The sequence below is a fragment of the Scardinius erythrophthalmus genome (genome assembly GCF_964197995.2).
Source record: "Scardinius erythrophthalmus genome assembly, chromosome: 12".
Taxonomy (NCBI): Eukaryota; Metazoa; Chordata; class Actinopteri; order Cypriniformes; family Leuciscidae; genus Scardinius; species Scardinius erythrophthalmus.
This window is the reverse complement of record NC_138232.1, coordinates 30254770-30271693: the sequence shown is the minus strand read 5'-3', so window position 1 is coordinate 30271693 and position 16924 is coordinate 30254770. Positions and strand designations below refer to the sequence as shown.

The 16924-nt window shown below is 40.4% G+C and overlaps 1 protein-coding gene across 2 annotated transcripts in view; it reads left to right on the top strand.

The window, feature by feature from the left end:
- The window catches only part of prkcaa (protein kinase C, alpha, a), a 253891-nt gene that overhangs the window by 222221 nt on the left and 14746 nt on the right, over nt 1–16924 (top strand). For both annotated transcript variants that reach the window (XM_081381201.1, XM_081381202.1), the window contains 2 exons: nt 12741–12821; nt 16650–16757. In XM_081381201.1, coding sequence (XP_081237327.1) covers nt 12741–12821; nt 16650–16757 — 189 coding nt within the window. The remainder of the gene's footprint in view (nt 1–12740; nt 12822–16649; nt 16758–16924) is intronic.

The window sequence follows — 16924 nt, the reverse complement described above, 5'->3', positions numbered from 1 at the left end:
ACGAGTCAGAATTTGGCTCAAAATCGGACGAAAATCGCACAGTGTATGCCCACCTTGAGAGCCCAATCACCTTTGAGTAGTAACATAACAAGCCATTGCACACTGGCGTGGGACATTTGCATTGCAAGCTGCTCCCCCACTTCCAGGTATATAAGGCAGCATGCGAATACTCACATTTTCGCTGAGGAGCCGAGACGGGGTCCCGGCCGCCAGCCGAGGTACAGAAGTTGTGACGAGAAATGTTGCCTATCAGGCAGTCACGTTCGAAGTTACGTCAGAACTGAACAGACAAATTGGGATCCCTATTGAAGAAGCCACAACTGCTGCTTCTTCTAGCGCCCTGAGCAGGTCAGCTGGTCCCCCCGCACATTTTGGGGCTGAAAGAAGGGACAGGGCTGTGCATAGATAATGTTAATCAGAGAAGCTCCTGTTATCCTTTACAGGGTGTACAGTAGTACATATGAAAGCGCTATTTAAATGCCTCATTCATTCATCCTGTACAGTGAGAGTATTGGATAACAACAGGAAAGCGTGCCTATTCCGACTGAAAGGAAAGCTACGGAGACCACATCCTTTCCGTAGGGAGGTAACATATGGTTTTACACATTTGGACTGACCACTAGGGCAGTGCAACATATAGAAGATCTCTGTTGTAGATCCCGCCTTGTCCAGGGGTGGAGTCAATACCGTTACAGAGATGGCAGAGTGGACTCTGCTGAAGGAGAGACACGGGCTTGCCAACAGGGAAGCCATACCGTGGAAGAATACACATATGGAATCACCTAGGAGGGGAATCACAACATATGGGCTAGTACAGGGGCTGACCAACTGGGCATACACACAACGACTAGACTTGGCTTCAAATGCCTTCACCGCATCTGACTGCCGGGGATGCTGGAGGAACTCCACCAGGGTTCACCAGCCGGGGAACTCACCAGGGGAGCAGAATAGGTGCTCGTATCTTGTCATCAAAGGGGAATGGCGCAGTAAGTGAGACACCGAACCAAACTTCACGCATATTACCTGCATATTGTACACAACACACAGGAAGAAACCGGCTCCACTCAGAGATTGTAAAATCTTGTGAATATGTTAGGTGTCGTCCAGCCCACAGCTCTGCATATGTCTGCCAGAGAGGTACCGTGTGCCAACGCCCAGGAGGAAGCAACACCAAGAGTCGAGTGAACTCTCACTCAGAGGGGGCACGGCTCGTCTTGGGATTTGTACGCCAAGACGATGGTGTTCACAATCCAGTGGGCCAACCTCTGTTTGGAGAGAGCCTTTCCCTTCTGCTGGCCTCCATAGCAGCTGTTTATGAAGCTCTGCGTGTGGCCCATGTACATACACAAGGAGCGAACAGGACACAGCAACGCAAGGGCTGGGTCAGCCTCCTCTGGGGGCAGCACTTGCAAGTTTACCACCTTGTCCCCAAAAGGAATCGTGGAAACTTTGGGCACGTATCCAGGTCTCAGGATGACGTGAGAGTTGGCTGGCCTGAATTCCAGGCACGCTTCGTCGACCGAAAATGCCTGCAGGCCCCCACCCTCTTGATGGATGTGAGGTGCTGTCGTGAGGAGCATGAGTTCTGGGAACCAGGTCCAGGTGGGCCAGTAAGGCACAACCATCAAGACCTGCTCCTCGTCCTCCCTGACCTTACACAGTGTCTGTGCAAGCAGGCTCACTGAGGGAAACGCATACTTGCATGCATAGGCCCCTGGGCCAGCTGTGGGCCAGTGCATCCATGCTAAGGGTCCCCTCAGTCAGGGAATAGAACAAGTGGCAGTGGGTTGTCTCCGAGGACATGAGCAAGTCAACCTGAGCGACCCCCAAAGAGTTCCCAAATCAGCTGGACTGTCCGGGGGTGGAGTCTCTGCTCTTCCCTGAACGTATGCTGTCGTGAGAGCTCGTCGGCTGCATGACTGAGCTCGCCCTGGATGTAAATGGCATGAAGCGATCTGATTCGCATCTGGAGGAGGAGATGGCGGGCAAGTTGCGACATACAACAGGAGCGTAGACTACATTGACGGTTGATGTATGCAACGGCTGATGTGTTGTCCGTCAAGACCAGCACGTTTGTCCCGCAGCGACTGCAGAAACCGGCACAGGGCAAGATGTTCTGCTAGCAGCTGTATGTCAAAAATAATGTTTTTTTTACTCAAAACTTGAGATGCCTACTCTCAAATAAATGAGGCCTACAATTAATCAGATGCAAATAGAAATATAAAACCAGTCCTAATTGAAAGAGAACAAGTGGACAAAAAGACTGAATCCAATATTGGGTGATAATATTGCGTAACGAGTGATTTATAAGCAATTTTTTGTAGTCCGGTCATTTTTGTCTGGGAAGACCACAAGTGTAACAAGGTAACAAAACCCAACCTAAAAAAGTAAGAAAATTGTCAAAAAACATTTGAGAAGTAGTTATACCATCTGTGAATAGAGTCACTAAGATTCAGTCCAAAGCGATAACATTAACTAGTATTTTGGGGTAAAAGAAAATTCTCTCCGGGTCAAAATGACCCGAACACCTCATGAGATCTTTTGCATCACCTGTTGATTTGGAAAATGTGACAGTAAGTTGTTTCAAAGGAAAGTCTTAAGTATTGCAAGTAAACCACTTGGTATCCCTCTGAAGGGTTTAGAACGAATCTACCAAATGCCTTAGCAAAGCCACGGAAATTATATCAGACCATAGGAATCCTCTGTTTTATGAGTTTGAGCTATTACTTTGGGTCGGAGATTTAGAATGCCCGTGTTTTTTTTTTGTTTTTTTTTTGTTTTTTTTGTTTGTTTTTTTTTAAATAGGGGGTGGGAGGGGATCCTTCTTGCCACAGATTGCAAAATGCTTAAATGAAAGTGGTTTTTTTTTGTGTGTGTGTGTTTTTGTAGAGTCAACTGTGCGGGATTGATTTTGAGGTTTTTTATACTGTGTGATTTTCATATTTATGTACATTGTTTGTTTGTTTTTTGTGTGAAAGCATGTTGAAACAAAACAAAATCATTAAAACAAAATTTCCCCATGGGGATAATAGAAGTCACTAATACTTCATAGTTATCATTCTTGGTGTGAAATGGACCTTTTACCTTGTCCATTCAGATCAACACATTCGCATACCGTCAATGCAACAGGTTTTTTTTTTTTTTTTTTGTTTTTTTTTAAGATAGTTGTTAGAACCTTTTTTTCCATTGCTCTGCAAATAACTGTCCAATCAGTTTTAATCACACTTTTAGCCATGTGTCTGGGGATACTGCTGTTACAAACAGTAAAATGTTTTTTTTCTAAGCGACAGTAAGGAAGAATCTGGACCTCGCTCTCTTTCTCTATATGTATTTGGTGTTGTTTGATAAACATCATAGCGAATACAAATTGAATGGCTGTTTGAAAACATTCAAATGCATTTTGACTTAGTTTTTTCTGTGAAAAGCAGAAATGGAAAGATGTGCTGCCCTTGTGGGTTTTTTTTTTTTTTTTGCAACAGTTTGAACAATGAACACAAAACCATTTATGGTAAATATCAGTCATAGCAAATCAAATACTTAGACAAACATGAGTTAATTTTTATAATTCTTTTTTTTTTTTTTGCAAAAAAGTGTAGTGCCATTTCACCTGGCATAAACATAAATCATGAAGTTCTAGTTTTGTAGCTGTAAAATTAAAGAAAAACAATGTGTGCATGTCTTCGTGTGTATGTCAGTGACCGTTTGTCCTCCACCCTATTTTTCATAGCATTACTCTCTTTCTGTCTCTTTCTCTGACCTACATATTATGCTGTGGTAATACATGTTATCTGGGAACACGTAGCTGCATGTTAACTTGAGTGTAAAGTGTGTCAAAGGTAGAACAGCAGTAACACACACATAGCTAAACGTCAATTTGTAATGTGTGCGTGTGTGTGTGTGTGTGTGTGTGTGTGTGTGTGTGTGTGTGTGTGTGTGTGTGTGTGCTAGTTTGTTTGTTTGTGTGTGTGTGTGTGTGCGTGCGTGCGTGCGTGCGTGCGTGCGTGCGTGCGTGCGTGCGTGCGTGCGTGCGTGCGTGCGTGCGTGCGTGCGTGCGTGCGTGTGTGTGTGTGTGTTAGTGAGGACCTCTCATTGACTGTTTTTGTTTTCAAAATAAGCTAATTACAATTTGGCCTGTTTCTCAAAAATATTATGGTAACACTTTACAATAAGGTCTCATTTGTTAACATTAGTTAAAGGGTACCTATTATGCCCCTTTTCACAAGATGTAAAATAAGTCTCTGGTGTCCCCAGAGTGTTTATGTGAAGTTTTAGCTCAAAATACCCAACAGATCATTTTTTACAGCATGTTTAAATTGTCACTTTTTGGGGCTCAGAAAAACGTGCCATTTGGTGTGTGTCCCTTTAAATGCAAATGAGCTGCTGCTGCCGGCACAGAGGGTGGAGCTTCACGAGCTCACGATCACTCACTGGCAAGACAATCTCATCTCACGGAATGATAATATTAAAACAGAAACTCTCAGTAGTGGTGCTCATTTCGACCTGGAGTCAGACAATAATGCCCACAGAGCCACAGAATATATGCTGTATAGAGATAGAACAGATATAGTTTAGTTTAATTACGGTTATAACATATTTGTCATCTGCTTTTATCCACTATTAATACAAGCCTGCTATAGTGGACCCTGTCCGAATGATGGCCAAAAATTTACTGATGAGTTTTATGAAGTTTATTGTACATCACACAAAAGATGAAGTGTCAGTTTTACTCCAGAAAATCACCGTAAGAGCTGAATAAACACAGTATAAGAAGTGCGCATTAAGTTATCCATAAACTCTCTCTCTCTTTCCCCCTTTCATTATCATCAACATAAACAGCGAGTTACACAAAACACGTTTTCAGGGGGTGCTTAATAAACTGGTAAACCTTATATCCGTAAAACGACTCGATGAGCTGTCATAAAGTGCGTGCTCTCACTTTAATTTCTGCCGTGATCAGTAATGATCCGGATTCTGTAAGCTGGATCAAGAACAGTTGGTACAGATCCATCCTTGAGTAACAATGAAAGTAAATGAAGACTGCTATGTTCATTCTTACATCCAACAACAAAACGCCTCAATCACTTTAGGAGACATTCTTGTCTACAGCTGCTCCGGCATCTAAACAATGGCGGACTGTGTACAGCTCACTCAGGGCGGGTCTACGCTAAAACTGCAGTGTCAGTCAACAGTCGTGGGCGGGGTTTGTGCAAAATTATGTCACAATTGCACCGAATCTGAGAACGGCTTGTTCTGAGACCGTGCTTATGATTTATAGGGATTAAAAAAAAAAAAAACACTGGGTGGATTTATATTGCTATAGGGTAGTTGTGTACACACACTGCCAACACACATTTGTGTTCAAACACCATGTAAAAGTGAATTTTGCATAATAGGTGCCCTTTAATGCATTAGCTAACATAAACTAACAGTGAGCAATATATTTCTTATAGCATTTATTTATCTTTGTCAGTGTTAGTTAATAAAAAATGCAATTGTTTATGCAATATATAATTTAAAAATATATATATATATTAGTAAATGTAAAAATTAACATGAATTTAACCTTATACAGCATGTATTAATCTTAGTTAATATTAACTAATATAGTTAACTAATATAATAAATGGATCCTTACAGTTTAGTTCAAGAGGAAGGAATGTTTGGAGCTTAAATCCATTCTCTGACCTGAGCCTCTCTACTAAATCTGATTACTTTTATCACTCACATGGGAACATAAAGGGCCATATAAGACACCCGGTGCAATGCAGCGCCAGACAAGTGTTTTTTGCTAGTTTCAGCCCGACGTAGTTATCATTTTCACGTCCTGCACCATGTTGTTTAAATAGTTTAAAGGGGTCATATAATGGTACATGCACTTTTACAAGTTGATTGTACTGAAATGTGTGTTGGCAGTGCCTGTACACAACCACCATAAAATGATACAAATCCATCCAGTGGTTTTTTTTTAATCTCCTTATATGTTTGACCCTCTCTGAAATCAAGCCGTTTGTGACATCACAAAATCGACGCCCCTCCCACGATTGGTGAGTGACAGCAGCGTTTCAACACAGACCCGCCCTCGCTCGTGAGCGAGCTGTCTGTCATCATTGTCCGCGCGTCATTGTTGATACCCTCACTGGAGCGCTGTCTATGAGCAGAATGACGTCTGCGATTGTTCTTCTGTGTAATAAGGAACACAGCAGTCATTTGAAAATTTGAACAGTAGCCGAGTTTTGTTTTTGAAGGGATATGCCCAAAGGATTGACGCGGGGATTCCCTCACGGGGATTCCCCACAATCGCCCATGCTTTCATGTTTGCGCGAATCATTTCACACCAGACAGATTTACAAACGAGAAAAAAACGGATCGGTACCAACATGTTCCTGCTGAACCTCCAGAAGTGAGTTTAATGTTTTATTAACCTTTATATTAATATTTATATTAATCTTTGCAAATTTGCAAACCTTGCTGCACGCTTCACGATGAATGCATCTAAGGTTTACACTCAGGGTACATTACAGAATGTTTTCTATGTACAACGTTCTCAATATAATTCATAATCCCACGTTTATAATGAACAAGGCGTTATGGATATTGTGTTATTATTTCAAACGGTGTACCCACAGAACAGAGGGGCAGGGTGAGCAAAGCTCATTATCATTTAAAGACACATGCACTGAAACGGCGTGCTGAAAACAGAGCTGTTTTTGACCAGGTAAAATTAGTGTTTTCTTACAATACTAATGAGAATTTTTAATTAAAGTCTATTACAAACTTTTAATTTAAACCCTAAAGAATCATATTAGCTTGTACAAAAATGTCATTATATGACCCCTTTAATGCATTTGTGCCCATGGGCGTGCTGGTCTGAAAACGAGGTGTGTTCAGGCGCATTGTTGGCGCGATGCTATTTTGAGGCAACTCAAATAGACTTCACCATTGACCAACAAAAACGTGGTCTAAAGTCAATGGTACAGTATTGTTTTGTTTTTTATTTAAAGGGCTCATTAGGAATATGCGCCTATAGGCGGGTGCACAACGCGCGTACACTTTTCTAATTACACACACAGGGCAGCAGCAGCACACAAACATGCCAAATATTTAAAATAAAAGAATAACAATGTAAAAGATTATTATTGTGTACATAAAGATATGGTGGAATCTGGCTTGTCCCGTAGATGGTCTGCTTGCATGCTTTAACTTCATGCACGAGCAGATCTGTTTGCTCTCTGGAGAAGAAATTACTAAGAAATTATGTTCCCATCTAGTGCAGCAGATTAGTAAAAAAATCGTTCACTTTGGTATAGAAGCATGAAATTTGGCACAGATACTCTAAGGGCCACTATTTTGGAAAAAGGCGTTGGCCACTCAAAAATTCAATATTGCTATTCAATGCTTATTATATAAATTATTCAAACAGTGATCCAAGCATAAAATTTGATACAAATACTCTCTAAAGGACATAGAAAAAGATGAAAGTTAATAGAAAAGTTAATGGAAAAAGATGCTTGTCCCTCAAAAATTCAAGATGGCCACCATTTTTAAAGATGGCCACCGTTCCTGTCGAATATTAATTATTTCAAGTGTTCAAATGTTGATGCAAGCATAAAATTAGGCAGAAATACTCTTCAAGGAACACTCTTTTGGAAAAAGGTATGTGCCACTCAAAAATTCAGGATGGCCACCATTTTCAAGATGGCCAACATTTCTGTCAAATAGTCATAATGTCTGCTTTGTCTGCCTCCTCTCCTTTGACCTGTCCAGCTTAGTTAAACTTGCCAGGGATATAAATGGTAAATGGACTGCATTTATATAGCGCTTTCACAGAACTATGGCCACCAAAGCGCTGTACATATAGCCTCACATTCACCCATTCACTCACTCATTCACACACCGACGGCGGTGTCAGCCATGCAAGGCACCATCCAGCTCGACGGGAGCAGCTGGGGTTAGGTGTCTTGCTCATGGACACCTCGACACTTGGTCAGGTGGAACCGGGGATTGAACCACCAACCTTTCGGTTTGTAGACAATCTACATGAACCACTGAGCCACTCCACTGATATAAAATCCCCGCCGGCATAGGTCTCAGGTTCATTGGAGCACACAAGCCTCTCCACCACGGCAAGGTGTAGTCCACAGAGAGGAAGTGCCACTGTTAAAAAAGGATACGCTGTTGGTACAGGTTGCACATACAGTGGGGAGAACAAGTATTTGATACACTGCTGATTTTGAAGGTTTTCCTACTTACAAAGCATGTAGAGGTCTGTAATTTTTATCATAGGTACATTTCAACTGTGAGAGACAGAATCTAAAACAAAAATGCAGAAAATCACATTGTATGATTTTTAAATAATTAATTTGATAAAGACCACCAATTAATAAAGACCTATCCACACACTCAATCAAACAGACTCCAACCTCTCCACAATGGCCAATACCAGAGAGCTAAGGACATCAGGGATAAAATTGTAGACCTGCACAAGGCTGGGATGGGCTACAGGACAATAGGCAAGCAGCTTGGTGAGAAGGCAACAACTGTTGGCGCAATTATTAAAAAATGGAAGAAGTTCAAGATGACGGTCAATCTCCCTCGGTCTGGAGCACCATGCAAGATCTCACCTCGTGGGGCATCAATGATCATGAGGAAGGTGAGGGATCAACCCAAAACTACACGGCAGGACCTGGTCAATGACCTGAAGAGAGCTTGGACAACAGTCTCAAAGAAAACCATTTGTAACACACTACGCTGTCATGGATTAAAATCCTGCAGCGCACGCAATGTCCCTCTGCTCAAGCCAGCGCATGTTCAGGCCCGTCTGAAGTTTGCCAATGACCATCTGGATGACCCAGAGGAGGAATGGGAGAAGGTCATGTGGTCTGATGAGAGAAAAATAGAGCTTTTTGGTCTTAACTCCACTCGCCGTGTTTGGAGGAAGAAGAAGGATGAGTACAACCCCAAGAACACCATCCCAACCGTGAAGCATGGAGGTGGAAACATCATTCTTTGGGCTTGCTTTTCTGCAAAGGGTACAGGACGACTGCACCGCATTGAGGGGAGGATGGATGGGGCCATGTATCACGAGATCTTGGCCAACAACCTCCTTCCCTCAGTAAGAGAATTGAAGATGGGTCGTGGCTGGGTCTTCCAGCATGACAACGACCCGAAACACATAGCCAGGGCAACTAAGGAGTGGCTTCGTAAGAAGCATCTCAAGGTCCTGGAATGGCCTAGCCAGTCTCCAGACCTGAACCCAATAGAAAATCTTTGGAGGGAGCTGAAAGTCCATATTGCCCAGCGACAGCCCCGAAACCTGAAAGATCTGGAGAAGGTCTGTATGAAGGAGTGTGCCAAAATCCCTGCTGCAGTGTGTGCAAACCTGGTCAAGAACTACAGGAAACGTAGGTTCTCTATAATTGCAAACAAAGGTTTCTGTACCAAATATTAAGTTCTGCTTTTCTGATGTATCAAATACTTATGTCATGCAATAAAATGCAAATTAATTACTTAAAAATCATACAATGTGATTTTCTGGATTTTGTTTTTTAGATTCCGTCACTCACAGTTTAAGAGTACCTATGATAAAAATTACAGACTTTTACATGCTTTGTAAGTGGGAAAACCTGCAAAATCAACAGTGTATCAAATACTTGTTCTCCCCACTGTATCTGCGAGATGGAAGGCGGAAGGACCATCAGAATTGAGACTGGTTTCAACAATATAGGCGACCAATTCAGAAAGAGCCATAGGAAATATGGCTGGTTGAATCGTGGCTGGTTGAATGGTTGAATCTGTGACTCTTTCTCAAGCCTTCTGAGGTGGAGTTTCTATCTGTTGTAAAGATGAATGAGACACAAATGATGGTATTTCAGCTCCTGTGCAATGGCATCAGCACCACTTAGTTGAAACAATTTAGCATCATTCCGTGTTTGTGCACATTCATGTAGTCTGTCATTCAGTTGCAGTGTCATTACCTGACGTAGGTCAGATTCAGGAGATATGTTGTCACAAAAAAAAGCAAACCTGATCATCTAGACTTTTCTGCATCATGGTTCTGCGATGCTTTGTTTGGCCTTCATCTGTCTCACTACATTGAGCATCGGATTGTTGCTTCTGGGCACGAAGTAACTTTGTGTTGTTGAACCGAAGTCGACAATTGTGGTGATACTTCGCTTGGTTCCTTCTCAAAGTAGCTTATACCCCCACCTTCATCCAGTCGTTCCAGGTCCAGGGTCATTGGCATTTTGTTCATCTTGTGAAAAGAGTGGAATGTTGGTGGCAATCATTTTATTGGAGGGGTGATTGGAGGGGTTCCTTTGTGTCTGTCTGACAAAGACAACATTTCATCCAATCAGTTGGACTCTTGGCTGACATGGGATTTTCATTTGCCATTTTGGGGGTTTGTTGTCTGATTAAGGCCGAGGGGTTATCCTTTTACCACCTCAATCATAGACATAGTACACATTCAGGTATGGGATACCATAGATATCATATAATAAAGGCTAGATGTCTCGTGCGCGCTGCTGGCCAATGGAGGTCAATGTCCGCACGTGGCGGCCATCTTACCACAGGGTGCTCGCTCACTCGTAACATGGTGCATATACTTTTAAATAACCATAACTTGCTAAATTTTCTACCGATTTTCAAACGGTTTGGTTTGTTATAAACGTCAGAAATGTAGTTATGATACTGCATATATTATTAATTATAACAATGGACTTCCATATGAAAGAATTATAGCCACTTTAATAACGTTTGTAAGAAATCAAACCGTTTGTAAATCCTTCAAGATTTCAGTGAGATAAGAGGATTTGTGTGCGTGCTGATCACTCACCTTAATGCACAGCTTCCCTGTGGTAAGATAGCCACCGGTGATGCTGGAAGTGACTCCGCCTTAAGACATCTAGCCTTTATATGAATATCTATGTGGGATACAACTGGGTACGGGTCACCTACACCTAGCCCGATCATTCATCCAGTGCCATTTAAGTCCTGTGTGATCTGTACACCTTCCAGGTAAGCATACATAAACAAGTCATATATTGCCCCGCTTACCCTTGGCTCGGCTCTCCCGCGCTGGCACAACTTGTCAATTCAAATGCAGCTATCTAACTACGTCTATTACTAGCTAATTGATGAAGGGCTGTTAGGGAGCATTTGGGACACTAAACTTAGCTATACTATTACTACTAGTCAAGAACTAGTAAGTAAAAGTAGATCAGCTGACACTGAACCCCATGCTGAGTTCCACATCAGTGAAGCCACCAGTGTTCCCTGGTTGTGTAATGACGTTCACTCTATTAAACAAAACCTTCCTTAACACATTAAATTGAGCTCTGACAGAAATGGTGGTCATCTTGAAAATGGTCGCCATCTTGAATTTGAGCGGCACACACCTTTTTCCATGATAATGTTCCTTGAAGAATATTTGTACCAAATTTCATGATAGCATAACCATTTGAAAAAAATATGTAAGGATTCAAGAGAAATGGCGGCCATCTTGAAAAATGGTAGCCATCTTGAATTTTTGAGGGACAAGCACCGTTTTCCAAAAAAACATTCTGAAGAGAGTATTTTCACAAAATGTTATGCCTACATCACTGTTTGATCAATTGACATAATGAGAATTTGACAGAAATAGCGGCCATCTTGAAAAAATGGCCGCCATTTTGAATTTTTGGGTGGCCAACGCCTTTTTCCCAAAAAGTGACCCTTAGAGAGTATCTGTGCCAAATTTCATTGGTCTTATATCAATTTGAACGATTCTCTTGAAATATGCCATTAATCTGCTGCACTAATCTATTATTCTGTCACTTGCTTCATGAGTTTGGTTAATATTGAGCTGAGAGATGATATTAGTAGATGTTTCTTTGTTTTCACCCCAGTGATTATTTATTGTGAATTTGTTATTTTCTCAGTACAACAGTTACAGTTACAGTTAGCTCATGTTATTATGGGATGTGTACTTTATGGTTATGATTTATTTATTATGTGTGTTTGTCTGTGGTGGTTCTCTGTATTTTGAAACATAAGATTCAACATCTAAAGCCACAAACAAAACCTTGAGCGGCTACAGCTATGATCTAGAACTGTCTCATAGTATTAGTGTGATGCCACATACAAACACTGAATGTGCTATGAATACATCAGCCAAGAAAGCTGACTGCAAGTTAAGCTGAGATGTGAGAAAAGGTGTGTTTTCATTATTGATAATTTACTCATACACATGCTCTCTCATACCTGCACACACCCAAGTTCAATTGCAATTTTTAATCGTTTATTAAATAGAAGAGCATGTTAGGTTTTGTTTAGTGGAGATGGTCCCCTTTCATGCTTAAAGAATTGTGACCCTTAAAAAAAAAATTATCTTATATCAAGAATTATTGCCGTGTTTTGAAACATTATGGTGAAATGCCATGGTGATATAATTTAACAAATACAAAATAAAATCTTTCTACAAGAATCTACAAGAAACTTGTCTTATAGTTTTGCTGATCTGGTGAATTATTTTTGTTTTGGGGGTGTTTAAATATTTTGACTGGATCACAAGGCAAAGAATACAATTTATTTTTGATAAATTGTGGAGATGTAGACATGTGGTTCCAGATTCTGGGTAGTGGAAGATGGAAAAAGTGATGTTCTGAAACAGTAGTGTGATATTTTACATTTAAAACAATATGTTCATAGTATGCTGATCTTTAATATTAATCTGTAGGGTTTTTTATGCTGTCTGTTTTTAGATAATAGCGTATCAGCCGTATGGCCGTTCTGTGGACTGGTGGGCTTATGGAGTCCTGCTGTACGAGATGCTGGCGGGACAAGTGAGTTCACAAGTGTATAACCATCAAATCCTACATCAACAACTGTTACTAATAACTGTCTTATAATTAAAAAAAAAATTGCTCTGTTGTAGTATACTCTATGGACGTTTAGATAGTGTTCGGATACAACCAGAATGTTTGGATGGTTTTAAACAGCATATAACTGAAATAATTTAAATGTCAAGTCAAGTCAAGTCAACTTTATTTATATAGCGCTTTTCACAATACAGATTGTATCAAAGCAGCTTCACAGTATTAAATAAAATAGTACATCAGTGTTTGTTTCTGGTGTAAAACATCCACGTTTGGTAATGCAGATCAATAGCACTGTTGAATCGATTAATCAAATTAAGTATCCCCAACTGAGCAAGCCAAAGGCAACAGTGGCAAGGAACCGAAAAACTCCATTAGGTGACCTAATGGAGAAAAAAAAACCTTGGGAGAACCCAGGCTCAGTCGGGGGCCAGTTCTCCTCTGGCGTTTATGAAGTAGAGACCGGATTTAACTGTAAGATTAAAATATTATATGAATGCCTGGCTGAAGAGATGCGTCTTTAATCTAGTTTTAAACTGGGAGAGCGAATCTGAGCAACGAACAGTATCAGGAAGGCTATTCCAGAGTTTTGGTGCTAAATGTGAAAATGCTCTCCCTCCTTTGGTGGATCTGGATATCCTAGGTATGACCAGAAGCCTCGAATTTAGTGATCTTAAAGAGCGCGATGGATTATAGGGCGATAGAAGATCCGTTAAATAAACTGGAGCTAAGCCATTTAGGGCTTTATAAGTCAGTAGCAATACCTTGTAATTAATACGGAACTTTATAGGTAACCAATGTAGTGATGATAAAATTGGTGTTATATGGTCAAACTTTCTTGATCTAGTAAGAACTCTAGCGGCGGCATTTTGGACTAACTGTAGCTTGTTTATTGAGGATGCAGGACAACCAGCTAATAAAGCATTACAGTAATCTAGTCTCGAGGTCATGAATGCATGAACTAGCTTTTCTGCATCAGAGACAGATAGCATGTTACGTAATTTAGCAATATTTCTAAGGTGAAAAAATGCTGTTTTTGTAACATATGAAATATGATTTTCAAAAGACAAGTTACAATCTAATATAACACCCAGGTCTTTTACTGTAGAGGATAGAGGATAGAAATGTGCTACAACTCTGTTTATAATCCATGTAATAAACAAAGATAACTCATCATGATACAGTATATGTGACCCTGGACCACAAAACCAGTCACATGGGTCACAATTTTGAAATTTAGATTTATACATCATATGAAAGCTGAATAAATAAGCTTTCCATTGATGTACAGTATGGTTTGTTAGGATAGGACAATATTTGGCCGAAATACAACTATTTCAACATCTGGAATCTGAGTGCCAAAAAATCGAAACATTGAGAAAATCACCTTTAAAGTTGTCCATTTATGTTCACGATTGTGCTGCATTCACTCACAAAAAATGTTTGATATTTACGGTAGGAAATTTACAAAATATCTTCATGGAACATGATCTTTACTTAATATCCTAATGATTTTTGGCATAAAAGAAAAATCGATAATTTTGACCCATACAATGTATTTTTGGCTATTGCCACAAATTTACCCTTGCGACTTGTGACTGGTTTTGTGGTCCAGGGTCACATAAATCAAAGGTTCTTTATTTTATCGTTTACTATTATTAGTGCAGGTGTCCAATATAAAGTTCCCTATCTGTCAGTCACTTCGACGTGGTGCCAAATGCTGACACTAGGGGTCGCACCCTAAATACCTCTGATATTTCAGAAAAGGCCAATGAAAATTGGTGAGTGAAATTTGCATGCACCACTTCCCTGTACATACAGGTATTAAAGGAGCAGGCGTGCATCACTCATTCAGATTTGTTCATCGGAGCTGAGTGGACTATAGATGCTGGGTAGGTTACAATGTTGCGAATATACTTGTTATTCGGCACACAGTGGTTTTCTGACATGTACATCATAACTCAGCAGTGCCGTTTTCTATAGGGACCCCTAGTGTCAGCATTCAACACCACGTCTCATTCACTCCATCAGGGAACGGAAGTTACAACAGTTACTGAGACGATATCCTTTATGTGTAATTTTTTATTTTATTTTTTAGGTGGTGTCTATTGAGCATGTTTTTTCTCTTCTATTCCCAATGCTTTGATTTGGCCTCATTGTTTCTGTTAAAGGTGCAGTAAGCGATTTCTGGTAAACACTGTTGATATTTGAAATCATCAAAACAAACACGCAAAAGACTGCATATCATAGTTCTGTCAGAACCATTATCGTCAAATACGCATAACAAGAACTCCCTGCGCATACATGCAGCCTAGCATGGATAAGAGCAGGGAGAGCAGCAATAACCCCCCTTAGGTTAAACAGAACAGAATTTTGCAATACATTCATGTGCCAACATTCATGTATTGCAGATATCATAAATTCAAGACTTTAAAGTACAACATATTTCGAGGATTTATTCTGATTCAAAGGGCAATATGAATGCCAAATACTGACTGCACGAGAGGAGAAGCTGGGGATGGAGGAGGGTAATTAGCTCCTGAGAAACGCGATAGTTGTTGATAATACTGAAGGAGCTTATTTATGTATACAGTGATCGTTTTCCTGTAGGTAGACGTGGATCAGCTGAGAGTCAGCTGATGCGAGCTTGACTAACGTGACCTGCCAGAACTGACGCTAAGCTAAATTTCTGTCAGGACCACTATCTTCAAATACGATTGACAATTAGCATACAGTTAGGATTGGCGGTATGGTTCTGCTCTGGGCAAAAACTCCCTGTGCATCCATGCAGCCTAGCATGGATAAGAGCAGGGAGAACAGCAATAACCCCCCAAAACAAAACCATGTGCCAATATCCCCCAACACAAACTGACAGCGAATTTTTTTTTTTTTTTTTTTTGCTGATAGAATGGTTAATACATCCTGATGTTAGTGGCATATGTTGAGCACTATAAAATCTCTAATGGGGGAAGCATCACCCCTAGCGGCAGCAAAATCTGATACAACAAGCATGTGGTAGAATCGCGGAACTTGCTAAAACCAGTGTTTGGCAGGGTTTAACTAGTGTTAATTTTTGTGAAACACAGCAAAACCAACGTTACTCACGCATCGAGAAGAAATAAAGCAACCACGGCCTTCCCACTTCTTAAGGTCTCTCCGGCACTGGAAAGCTTCTTTGATATTAACGTGGGTTCTACCTTTTGCCTGATCGTAACCCTTCTTTTTAAAGTTATGTTCACCTGGCATTTTCCTCTTTTGCATTTTCTCTGCCATCTCTCTTTCTATAGTTGTTCTGCTAATGTCTGTCTTATGCACTGAGGTCTCTCTACTCTCCCTTCATGAGTGTATACACCCCTTACTGCTGATTGGCTACAAGTGTGTTTTGGTGCTTGGTCTGATCCACCTTTAATAATGTAATAATAAAAAAACACTCTGGCGGTACAAATTGTCAATAATGTATCGGATGATGATATCATGGCACTTTAGTATATATCAAGGTACGCTTTCTTTCATATATTCATATGCCATGCATTTAAATGGTACTATAAGGTCCTTCAAATAATACTATGGTATTACCACCTTGTTCAAATATAATGATTTTATCTTGTTTTTCCCATTGTATGTGACGCCAGTATACTTTTTTTGTAAGGGTAAGCTTAAGGTAAATTCTATAATGCCACATTTGAAGAGTGCAACAATTTAAGAACCCATATTTAATATTAAAATATATATGTAATATATGTAATATTCATTTTAATTTTATGTTGATTTTTCTTTTTTCTTTTTTTTTCTAAGCCTCCATTTGATGGTGAGGATGAAGATGAACTTTTCCAGTCCATTATGGAGCACAACGTCTCTTACCCTAAAGCCATGTCCAAAGAAGCAGTTTCCATCTGCAAAGGGGTGAGTTCTGCCACATAAAGAAAAAAATGTTTCAGGTTCTAAAGCCCAACTGAACTTCAGCATGACTACTCTTCCTGACTTTTTTCCTTTTCTCTCTTTCTAATGAGGTTCCTGATATGTGCTATAGATTTATTCTTTTATGGTAAATAAATGCATTCAAGGTCGAA